Genomic DNA, 12,974 nt, shown 5'->3' on the forward strand with positions numbered 1-12,974 from the left:
GGGGATCATTTCTCAATTTTGTTTGTTTTATATCTAATATTGATTAAGTTTAATCATGTCTATCATAGCCAATGTTGATAGGTGATTCATCAATTACTTTCTGTCATAGTAAATAATAGCATATACTTTTCAAAATAATAATAATAATAATAGCATGTGGATAATCATTTAACAAATTAAAATATCATCATTGATATTATCTTATCAAACAAGAAAATCCACAGCAACACCTACTGATGCGGATCTGTATTCTAAAATTGGAATCAGATCATGTATAGATCCATTTAGATATTCAATAATTCAATCCTAATAATCAACAGTAGATTCGTAATTAAGGTAAGATTTTAAATTGGGTGACAAAATTATAATTAAGTAGACTTAATAGGCTAATGGATAGGAGCAAGAGGGTGGACACATAAGGTTCTTGATTAGTAGATTTAGGATAAGCTTGAAATGAAGTTAAATAAAGGGTATAAAGTAATAAAGGAGAGAAGGAGCAGCAAGATAGAAAGAGGTGTTGGAATTAATAAAATAAGAAAGGGAGACACGTGTCATCCATATTTTTTTCTCAAAATCGAGACCTATGGAAAGGGAGAAGCATCATTTTGTCTTTTGGGTTTGAGTTTTTTTTTTTTTTTTTCCCAAACTAAATGTATTAATAAGAATAAAACGTATTATACGCACTTAAAACACATATAATGGGTACCTATAAAACACAAGTACTTTTAGCAAAAAAGAAAAGTTGGTGAGGGGGGACGTAACATCTCAAACTATTACGGAACTTTTCTGGAGGCATCCCCCAGTTGGTTGTGTAAGGATCAACATCAATGGTTGTTCTTTAAGAAACCCTAGGAACTCAGGAGTGGGTAGGGGTTTTTTGAGATCATCATGGCATCCTATTTTCGATGTTTCGCTTCATATGAAGGTATTGCATCGAATTAATAGGCAAAGTTTGTAGCTTTCTTTGGTGTGGTTAAGATTGCAAGACAATTCAAACTATCTCTAATCTAGGTGGAAAGTGACTCGCAGTCTGTGGCAAGTTGTATAAAAAATGACATGACACCATGGTGCTTTAGACAAAGATGGTTGTCTTCTAAAGGGTACTTAAATAGTATCTCTTGGAGGATTACTCATTGTTTCCACGAAGTTAATATGGTGGCGAACGGATTAACAAAACATGCTACTCTGACTAGGGTTTCTTCAGTCTAGAACTCCTCCTCGGTTTGTTTTGAATGACTGAAGTTGGGATGAACAAGATAAACCTCTTTACAGGTCTTCTTGAGATTTTCTTTTTATGGGGTTTTTCTGTCTACAGATAGCAATGCCAAAGGTGGACAAGTTGACTCTATTTTTCTTGTGAGGGCTACAATTGTAGTTCATTTTTACCCTTTTCACTCATTCTAATGTATTCTTTTTCTGACTTTAATGAGAAAAAAGAAGAGGAAATTACACACCCCTCCACAGTACTTTGCCTTAGTACCACTTTATGCATACATACTTTGAAAAATACCACTCCCCACCCCTGCATTTTAAAGATTCTATCAATCTTACCCCTTCTATTAGAGAACCCAGTTAAGTGATGACATCAGCCTTAATATATGATATTAAATCCCCAAATTATCCTTCTATGATACGAAATACCAAGACATGCCCTTAGGGCCCTAGAAGGGGTTATCATTGTGGACAGTCTGAAACAATAGATCTCTTGTTGAAGCTCACCTCAAGCTCACCTCATGGAATCCTCACAGAAACCCTAGATATCGCCATTCTCTGTAGTATATCACCGTCATGACACCGTTGCAATAGCCTCCACTATCACCATCGTGAACTGTCTGAAGCCCCTTCTCTTCTCTTCTCTACTCAGATCAGCGTCGTGACACTGCTGCAAAGGATCCACTATTGCCTCTGCAACTCCTCCCATGTTCAACAAAGTTTATTCTGGACTTTTTCCTTCATGTGTGGGAATGGACTTGAATTGGGTCATTAGAGTTATACATCATTGTCGTTGAGTTATAGCTTTTGGTCATGGGAAGGCATTCGATTCTCACTTAATAAAATTTGGGTTCTTAAAAGAAGTTTTTATTGTAAATAATTTGATTGCTATGTTTGCAGATTTCAGCTTTTTGGTGGATGCACAACAGTTGTTTGGCAAAACGCCTAACAGAAATGTGGTAACATGGACTACAGTGATCTCTTCATGTACTTTTGTTGGATGTCCTCTTGAAGCATTGAGGTACTTTAACTAGATTTCGGAGTCTCAATAAAAAAATGCCCTAAGTTTTAAATTTTCTGCAGCTCCAAAAGCATGTGCCCTTTTGGGGAGTCTCGAATTGGGTAAGTTGATCCTTGGAAATATTCCTAAGGAACCTGTGGAGATTTGAAAAGAGAGATGAGAAGTGAAGAGGGAGGAGAATGCCTAGGTTGCATATGCGATTTCTCCCAGAATGGGTGAGTTGCGAAGAGGGAGGAGAAGACCTAATTGCACTCTTTCTTCTTCTTTGCATCAGAAAAGCTTGAAAGTTGGTCCAGCCAATGATCGAGGTCCAAATACATAACTGATGAGGAAAAAGGGAGAGAAAAGATATGTATTAGACACAAGTGTAATAATGTCTTTCTACATATCATTTTAACACTGTCAGTGATTAATGGGACAATTGATAGATCTTTAAAATACAGGGGGTGGGGAGTGGTATTTTTCAAATTAGGTGGGAAGGGGGAGGGGAAGTGGTATTAAGGCAAAGTACAGTAGAGAGGAGTGTAATTTCTTAAAAAATAAAAAAATAAAAAAATAAAAAATAAATAAATAAATTGATGGTTGCAATGGTCTGATCCAACATCCTCTCCTGACAGTTCAAACAAAAGGAATGCAAACATTATTTACATATAAGCAGTAATAATTACAGAGAAGTTCATCTCCATAAACCACACATAATACTTGCTAGAAACCTTGATTATTACAAACATATACTACAATGGTAGTATTTAGAAATCTAAAACATATAACAATAAGCTACGAAATGAACAAGCAGCAACACTGATATTGTCATTCAAGCATTATCATCTCCTTCAGCAGAACCAACAGCATCAAGGTAGAGTTTATCTGGCCATGACCATTTGATTTTGTCCCCAACCTCGGATAACAACTCAAGTTTACCAAGGAACTTCAAGGCTTTTCTCATTCTTTCTTCACCTATTTCAGTTGGATCATCTCCATGGATCTCCTTCAGTATAGCCAATGGGAGTTTGGACAGAAGAAAACGGATCATTTCAACAAAACATTTTTTTAAGAAATCAATCTTTTTATCCAAATCATCATTTGTTTCCGCTTCCGCCATGAATTTAGAAATGATTAAAGATTCAGTTGTAACCAAAGCTTTGTGTTTTGAAGCCAACGAACCAAATTTTTGTCCTAAAGCATGAAAAGCTTGCTTAAGAACCTTGTTCTTGGATTCCTTAGACTTATACTCAGGCGAGTCAATCTTGGTTCGGAACCAATGGTTGGGATTCTTCCATTGCAACCACACTTCTTTTGTTAATATCCATCTTGTTTCATCTATCATGCTGGGAGTTTTGATCTTCTGTTCAACATAATAAATTATTTCAAATGACTCATCTAAGCACTTCATTAGAAACTCCCTACTGTCCTTTTGGGAACGTGAAATCATCAAATTTTCAAGCATTCCTGAAATGACCAAGATTGATATGCATGACACTCTGTACTCATATTTTTCATCTTTTTTAGACCCCTTTGAAAATTGTTTCTTCAACCACTCAAAAAAATTTTCCCCTGCAGCTTCTAATTTTCCTATGATTTCACATTCAAAATCAGAAGTATCACATTCAGATATTAATTTGATGAGTTGAATTGGATGATCCTTCTCGCGTGTTTTTGTCCATCTCATCGTGTCTTTCATGGCTATTTTACTCATCCAAGATTCAAAAGTGCCACCCAGAGATGATGATAATACAAATTCACATCTTATTTCAGACTCATCTTCATTATTTTCAGTACCATTATCCTGCTTATGGCAGAAATTACAGAGAAAGATGTAGTCCAGGATAATTTTCTTGAAAATGTAAATTGGAAGGCCAATGAAGTGACTGCTGCATGTGTACAAAAGGATTTGGATGTATATGAGGACATCCATGATAAAGTCTTTGGCAACTACAAAGACAATAGACAGGCTTTTGATGGGGAACCAAAAAGTTAAGGACTTCATCTTCAAATATTCTAATTCTCTTTCTGGAAAATAATGTCCATCTTTATGTTTCCAGATATCATCTTTGTCAGTGTGGCTGACAAAAGAAAGCCATCTATAGATGATAACAAAAGTCCCCACTGTAATGGTTAGAACTTGGGTAACAATCACCAAGGGAATGGACCATTTGTAGTCAGAACACTGAACAGACTTACAATCATCACTAGACCACCTCATTTTTTTGAGGCCATCAATTGACCTCACCATGGCTTCTAAGACAACTGCTGAAGAAAGGGTACATAGTAAGCCAAAAATGTGATGATGTGAAGTTTCACATATCAATGTCTGAGGATTGCCTGTATAGTTGAGTACATGGAATTTCGTTAAGAGTTTTTTCAATCCTTTCACATCTTTTGCATTGTTGGGATCCAAAGAAGGTCTAGATCTATAATAACTTGGCCAAAACTCTGTTTGGCCTCTAACCGCTATAGCAGATGACCACATCATTAGAAGCAATACTAACATGCATGCCATGATGATGATGTGTTCTACAGCGAAGTTAGAGATCAGACGTGTGCCCATTTGCATACACACATTAACAGTCACTGTAATCACAGTCACACTCAATGCTGCCAAGTTGCCATATCGTTCTGATGTGCCCATAGTCCCCAGTGAAGGCATATAAAACCCTAGTGAGGTGCATAACAGTGCAGTGCCAGTAAGCTTGGACAGTTGTTCCTCAACTCTAGGCATTTCTCCTGTTAGATCAACAGGAATTTTTGTGGCTACTGCTAGAACTGTCATAGTGAATGCACTCATTTGGAACAATTTACATGGTAGAAATGGTTTCTTTCGAATGAGTCCATGCACCAAGTCAAAAGTCATGCAGAAGAAGCATACCATTGTTGCAGCTGCAATGTAGAGGCCAATCCAAGGAACAGGTGCACCGTACTCTGGACAACCATGACTGGCAGCGGGAGCCGGAGCTGGGGCGGGTGGGGAAGCAGATGATGTGGTTTCATGTAACAGCTCCATGTCTTTGCTTCTTCTTCTAAACACAATGACTGAGACGACAATAAGGAAAGAAAATTAAGTACTCAAAGCATATCAGCAACCTAAATAAGCTTTTAGACTCAAAAAGTTTATCTTGTAAAATGAGGCACATTTCACAAATTTATAGGCTCAAAGGCTCTTTTTATAAAGGAGGGGGTAAAAACGAGACAATTCACAAATTTATATCCTCATTCGCTCTTTTTATAAAGTGAAAGGTTTACATTATTGCTTTTTGGCACAGCTTTTGAAAGTGAAATGTTTAAATTATTGCATCTGATTGAAGATTCAGATGCATCAACAACTGGACAAGATTTAGTTGTTGCCTGGGTTGCAGCCAATTAGCTACATTTCCTCAACAACTAATAACCTAGTGTGTGGAGGATTCCATCATATCATTGGCATGTCAAAGTGGTTTTCATTAATAGCATAGACTATTGTAACAAAGACGGGGAAATGGTTTTTGTTCGGGAGCTTGGCTCCTCTTCTAGTGCCCTGGTCAATGAGAGTGTGTGTGGACATCAACCAAAGGGGTGTGGTGGTTATTTTGCACCCTTTTGTGTTTGTGTCCATAGAGATATACTTTGGAATAGAGAATTCTTTCCAAATAAATAACTGATTTTTTCTTTAAATTTTTATAGCATTGGGGTGCACTCCTTGGAAACTCGTGTCAGTCAGTAGCTGGTGGTGTGTTTAGAAACAACAGTGATTCTCTTAAAAAATGTTTTACCTCAGGTAAAGGATTGAGCTCCAATTTTATGACGGAATTTGTAGCATTTTTTGTCGGTCTCAATCATGCCTCTTCTATGAATGTTACTTGGTTGTGGATAGAATACGATTCACAAGTATTAAAAGAAAAAAAATTCCATGGTACTTTAAGCAAAAATGGTAGTTCTATAGCTGCTTCTTGGAAAATGTTAGATGGAAAATAACTCATCATTTCCGTGATGCGAATTCGGTGGATAGGCTAACGAAACATGCTGCAGCAACTATTGCACCTCCACCTGGGATAGTGCCCCTAGACTCATTCTTCAAGATATCAAATGAAATTTTCAACTGATACCTAGACATAGACTTATATAAATCGGTGGTTTTTTTTTTTTTTTTTTTTGGTGGTGATGGGCATGCCAATGGTAGAGTTGTAACTCAATGGTGTTGATCTCATTCTTATTCTATAATCTTCCTTCATTAATAAAGTTCTTTTGCTAATTCTTGGCCAAAAAAATTATAGGTGTGGGACTTAACAGTTTTTTATGCTGATAGGAAGGGGATCTAGCCATGTGTGACCTAGTTATCTTAGTAAGTGAAACTTAATTACAAATATGTTCTCCCTTTCTGAAGGACTTTAATTTGGTAAATTTTTCATGAGTCTTTCAAATGTTACAAAATATAAAGGAGAAAAGAATGCTATCCACTTAATCGTGCGCTCCTACACCCATAAATAGGGGTGGTGAAAATGACCATCCTGCCCCTCCCTATTAGATGCCCAGGTGTGCACTCCCACTGGCCCCTACGTTGGCCATGGGACCACGTGACCAAATTCTGTTCTCTCTCCCAAATATAAAATACTAAAATTTTTATGGGAGAAAGTACTTTACCAGTCTAGTGTAAGCAACCCCAGCATGCTAGGCCAATGGAAGAATGTGCGGGAGAATCTTCAACAAATTAGATAGGGATATCACAGTCTTTTTGTGCCCTCCGATATTTAGGTGTAGGCAACACCATATTGACAGGCTTCTTTTTCCTAATTTTTATTTATTTAATTCACAATATCATTTATTAATTAGAAGCCTAAATCATTGAGTGGATAAGATCCTAGTGTAGAATGTAGATACGATTTTAGGCAAGTGTAATTCATAAAATAAAAAAATATGCTTATGTTACATTTGTAGTCAAAAGCTTCTTTTAAAAAGCAGATTTAGAAAAATACCGACACTTGGGATTCACTAGATTCATGGATCTTGAATTATTATTTTTTTTTTTTATCGATTAATATCTAATTTATTCAAAAGAAGAAAAGAACTATATAACCATCAAAGAGAGGTCCATGACAGCTATTGATGGACAGTCCCATCCAGAGGCAAAGAGACCCCCTGAAAACCCAAGAAAGCCCTTCTTGGGTTTTTATAATAAAATACATATATTCCCGTATTATACAAGTTATTAAACTCTCACATAAAATCAACGGATTTTTTTCGTAATTTTGGAAAATATGGTAAAAAAACGTATTTTTCATTCCAAGATTTCTTTTTCACCCATAAACTCAGTAAAAATGATAGAAGACTAAAAGAAAGAAAGGAGGGATCTACCCGCAATCGTATACTACGTCAATTTAGTTGGAAAAACTAGGGGAGAGCTTCCCTATTTGGTGCAGAAATGTAAATAGATAATTGAAATCCAAATTCAAATTCATATTTGTATTCATTTAGAAATATCTGTATCAACATCAAGGTATCCAGATTAAAATCTGAATTATCCAAAAAAATAATTGATTGATCTAATTAAATGATCAATTAATGATTTTGAGGATTCATGAAATTTAAAGAAGCTCTAGAGAATGAGGAAAATAGTTAAAATAAATTAGAAAGCTGGATTAAGAGAAAATTATATTTATTAAAGAAAAAAAATTTTAATTACACAAATTAAAAAATAAATAAATAATTATAAATTTAAATTCAATTCGTATTCATATTCTTTTAAAATTATTCTTATCCATGGTTTTAAGTATCGGTGCGTATCGTGCCGTATCGGCCGATACGTATCCGTATCGGTAGGCATCGGCACGATACATACCGATACGGTAGGCATCGGCACCGATACGTACGATACTCTACGATACGAACTTTTGAAAATCTGGAAATTCCCGAGAGTATCGGTACCATATCGGTATGTATCGATCGTATCGTGCAGTATCGAGCCGTATCGTATTGTATCGGTACGTATCGACTGAAAATATGAAAATTCCCGTGAATGTGCCTTTTATTGTTTGAACAAACACTTCAAACTCTCACCATTGGTTTCTATATTTCTCTTCTTTCTTCCCCTTTGATTCACACACCTTTTTGGAAACTCAAATGGTAGATTGAAAGAAACATTGTCGAAGTGAATGGTTCAAAGAAGGAGAAAAACATAGTCCAAGAAGAACCTTGAACTTGAAAGTTGAAAATTTTGAATAGTAAGTTCTTGAATCTTTACTCACTTTTTTCAACTTTAACCTTAGATTTTCAAGTTTTTTTACAAATCTAAGGTTCATCATAGGGGTGTCAACCGGTCGGGTCGGTTCGGTTTCGATCGGGCTTAATCGGGCTTAAAGACTTTCAAAGGCTACACCGTGTCCGCCCATTGAACTAATCGGACTTAGTTATTGAGGGCATGGTATACTTTATATTCGGTCGGTCGGCCTCGGGCTATAATCGGGCCACCTTAATCGGGCTTTAGTCTGGCCTTAATTGGGCTACGGACATGTTTAATGTTAAACGGGCTTTAACCGGTTTTTAAACGGACCCTCTTTAAAATGTGCTCTTATATTCCGGCCCACTCATGCAAACCCAAAAAAATGATAATAAATTAATAAATGATACCAAATATAACCATTATTTAAAATATGAACATGTTTTTACTTTTTAGTTTTTTACTTTCTAATTTGGGGGGTAAAATAGGTATTCTACAATCATTAAAGGGTCGGGCTAGGCCAGTGCACAATAGGCCGGTCTCGATCGGGTGTTAAACGGTCGGTCTCGGTCTGGCGCCCGACGGTCCAAGTAGCAAAACCAAGACCGACCGTTTATAAACGGGCAGGGCTCAAGCCCGACACGTTTAATAAACGGTCCGGGCTCAAGCCCGACACGTTTAATAAATGGTCGGGGCTGGACCGGTCTATAAACGGTCGGTCCCGATCGGTTTAGTCGGTTCGGGCCACGAATTGACACCCCTAGTTCATCATACTTAGAATCACATTTTGTGCATCATTGTTACATGAAATCATTGGATTTATAAGGATTTACAAACTTTTTTCAAGAGAAAATGAGGGTTTCAATTTATTTCAAATTTCTTAGATCTACTCATGCTCAATGATTAAAAATGTTTAGATTTTTTATATGTTATGTAAAAACAAGTGTTCTACAACTTCCATGGAAAATTTTGATTTTTCTCAAAAAAATATATTTGTCTATCAATACCATACCCTCATCATTTTGAACATTTTCAACTCAATATATTTGTCTATCAATACGATACCCTCCACTTAAGTATTTATGCATTCTACATGTTATATATAACTTTTTTTAACTGTTTTTTTATGCAAAAGTATATAAAAATGTGTTCCCTATCCATTTATGTGCGTATCTTTAGCGTATCTTAGCGTATCTCCGATACGATACAATACCCTCCGATACGTATCTTAATTTTGATCGATCGATACAACGACCGATACCGATACTTTAATCCTTGTTCTTACCCCATAAAAAAAATATCTGAATCCAAACACATTCGATCTCCTATTTAAATTCGATTGGAATCGGATCCGTTTACATCGCTGGTGCTCAAGTCTCAGCCTCGAAAATACTTTTGAAAATCAATGTCAACACCCCATTTATAATCTGGGGCAGGTCAGATTGACCTTTTTCGCTTTATTGGTAGTCTTATGTGTTTGTTTTTCGTCGTCATATGTCTAAAGAATGGTTTTTCCAATTATTCCATTCTTGTTTACGTCTTTTGATGGCCGACAAACTCTTGGAAAAAATTGGGTACCCACGTGAAGCATTCAGAAATCGTTCAATGTATGCCAAATCAGCCTTTGGCATCCGCACAGGAATTGTCATTTTATAGTTTTCTATGTTTAGGCGCACAGAAGCCATGCTATTTTTTAGCCTATGCTTTTTAAATCCAAAATGGAAAAATATTTTCTATCGAGAATATGGCCCCAGGTGCAAATAAATGTAGGATGAAATGACCGATTTCCCCATGTAATTGGTGAACGGATTAGATTCTTGTATGTTTTCATATGTGAATTTGATTCGCTCTCATATAATTAAAAATGATTGCTCTAGATGTTTCTTCTTATTCTCCTATTAGTGGTCACATACAAAAGTTAATCGTACTTCTCCACAAGAAATATTTTACCATAAAAGAAATGAGAAAAACTTCTATGGCCTTAAGCTGCACCCTACACTCACGCACATTTCTTTATTTTTTTTGTTATCATGCACTAGTATAGAGAACATAGACGTTCACCAAATAGTTCCTTTCCCACTCAATAGATTGAGGAGAGAATCTCATAACTGACAAAATAAGAAACATATATCTTCTATTCAAAGTGCAGGATGCCTTAGGGAGGTCTATTTTCGATATTTTTTTTGGGTTAAGGAGGAAGTCTATTTTCAGTATGGCACCAGGAAAAAAGTTCCTTCTGCTAGACCCGTCTAAACACATCGTGGAACACCAATATATTATCAGCAAATGATTTCCCTAAACAATATTGAAGAGAGTAATTCATCAAAGACTTCTTGGAGCCTATTTGCGATAATCTTTGAGATAAACTTGTAGAGCAGGTGGGTCAAGGTTAAAGATCTATATCCACTTAATTCTGAAAGCTGATCAGATTAGGGACAAGACATAAATGTAGAATTTTCTACAAGTGGGACAAGATTATAGATTTATATCCACTTAATTTTGCAAGCTGATCAGATTTAGGGACTTGACATATAAATGTAGAATTTGATAATCAATCCCAAGGGGTAGTTGAGTTGGTAAGGGATCTTCGTCTTAAGAAGCGTGTGATTCTAAGTTTGATTCTTCAATGCTTTTGATGAAAGTTTAATAATTATCATTCAACCTCAATATGACTAAATAAATAAATAAAGGTAGAATTTGATCATTGACCACAGAATGTAAGGAGTTCAAAGAAGAACCACTTGATTGAAGAAATAGGGTCACTATTGTTGACTAGGGATGATCAAGATTTAAAGACTCTGGGAATGAATATGGGATTTGACTCATCAATTCTTATTGGGATCTAGACTGAAATCGCCCCATAATCAAATGGAATAGGACAAAAGCCTAAAACTAGAATCAAGAAGAAAATGAAGATATATATTTCTCTAGATTTTATTTATTTATTTATTTTTATTTACTAATCTAGTAGAGTGACTAAAAAGAGAAAATGACCAAAAGAGAGATCTGTGCATCCATGGCGGATTTGAAATAAGATTGTGAATTGAACATGATCTAAATCTAAGGTCAATCGATTCTGATATAAATCAGAGGCTCACAATTCTGATATGATCTTTTAAATTTGTTGATGTCAATAATTTGTAGAAGGTTGAACGTCGATCCTGCAAGAATACAGAAGGCAGAGCCCGGAGTTGGCTCTAGGGTTAGTCCTCCAACGCCTAAGTTAGAGACCCATGTAACAGTCTTTTCAGAGAATAAGGGTCAGTTAGTGGCCTTACCTAGTTCTGCCTTCTGGGTTTCTTCTTATAGGATCATATCCTGTAGAGTCCTACCAGGATACGTCATTCTTCCTCTGAAGGCTGGGATGGTTTGTTGGAGGACACTTCGCACGTTTCATGTTTCCTCAGGGAATATTCTTTTAGGTGAATAGAGTCCTATCATGACTCTATCACTAACGAGGGGTGTGGGTTTTCCCACCACCTAGCTATCCGAAGTTGTGGTGTAGATACGTGACGAGATGCCATGCGTCCGTTTCTGACTGGGTGGTTTAGTTTGTATATGTTGACGAAGCCAAACTATGTGCTCTTAGTGGATCCTTGCCCCTCCACCATGTGGGACTTAATTATTAAAGTGTGGTTAGAGATGGAATATAAAGGGCTCAAAAGATGCACACAATTCACACTCGGTCCTATTTCCAGGTTGCTAACCTCATGGATTTATGAACCGCACAATGCTTTATTGCTAAAGGATTGGCAAAGAATTATATTAACAAAATAAGAATATATAAAAATTTAATGGAGAAAATACATATAAATTAATCATAAGAATCCATCTATAACATTGCCATTAACAGATCAAAAGATGATATAATTATCTCAAGGAATCAGTACTTTCCGCATTACTATTAGTAGAATCTTTGAAATATTGAAAGACTAAGCAACTTCTCAACAACAACAATAAAAGCAAACTAAGCCTTACCTAACATTGCCTTATCAGTAGGTTTACTGGTGCAAACCCCTCATCAATTGGATCAAACTAAATTTTGATGGGAGCTCTTTGGGAAATCCTGGGCAAGCTGGAGCGGGAGGAATCTTTCGTGATCACTTTGGTAAAGTACTATACTCATATAAAAAATATATGGGAGTGACAGGGGTATTTGAGGCTGAAGTAGAGGGATTGATGGAGGGTTTGATGAGGGCCAAGGACATGGACATTCAACGTTTGTGGATTGAATTAGACTCAAGTGCTGTTGTGTCTCTGATCCAGCAAGGGAAGATTCCTTAGTTTGCTCTGCAAAGGTGGATATATCTCCAGACTTACATGAGAAGAATTTCTTGGAAAATTACTCACAATTACAGAGAGGGGAACTCAGTGGTAGACTTCTTGGCAAGAGATGCGGCTAAGAGCGGTATTTCAGGAGTTGATGTGAACTTGCCGCCTCACATAGGGGACTTTCTTTCTAGAGATGCCGAGGGCAGACCAAACTATAGATTCCCTTAGCAGTTTTCCTTTTCTCCTGCTGATGGCAATGCCGAAGGTGGGGGGAGAGGGAGG

General features: G+C 36.5%; 1 protein-coding gene across 1 annotated transcript; it reads right to left on the bottom strand.

Annotated features, from left to right (window-relative positions):
• Positions 1–2,850: 2,850 nt before the first annotated feature.
• LOC122090846 lies at positions 2,851–5,352 on the bottom strand. The gene is made up of 2 exons (XM_042660575.1): positions 5,100–5,352; positions 2,851–3,578 (listed from the first exon to the last, which is right to left on the bottom strand). The coding sequence occupies exons 1-2, from the start codon at positions 5,232–5,234 to the stop codon at positions 3,048–3,050; spliced, it is 666 nt and encodes a 221-aa protein (XP_042516509.1). The 5' UTR covers positions 5,235–5,352; the 3' UTR covers positions 2,851–3,047.
• Positions 5,353–12,974: the final 7,622 nt, after the last annotated feature.

This window comes from Macadamia integrifolia, chromosome 10 (genome assembly GCF_013358625.1).
Source record: "Macadamia integrifolia cultivar HAES 741 chromosome 10, SCU_Mint_v3, whole genome shotgun sequence".
Taxonomy (NCBI): domain Eukaryota; kingdom Viridiplantae; phylum Streptophyta; class Magnoliopsida; order Proteales; family Proteaceae; genus Macadamia; species Macadamia integrifolia.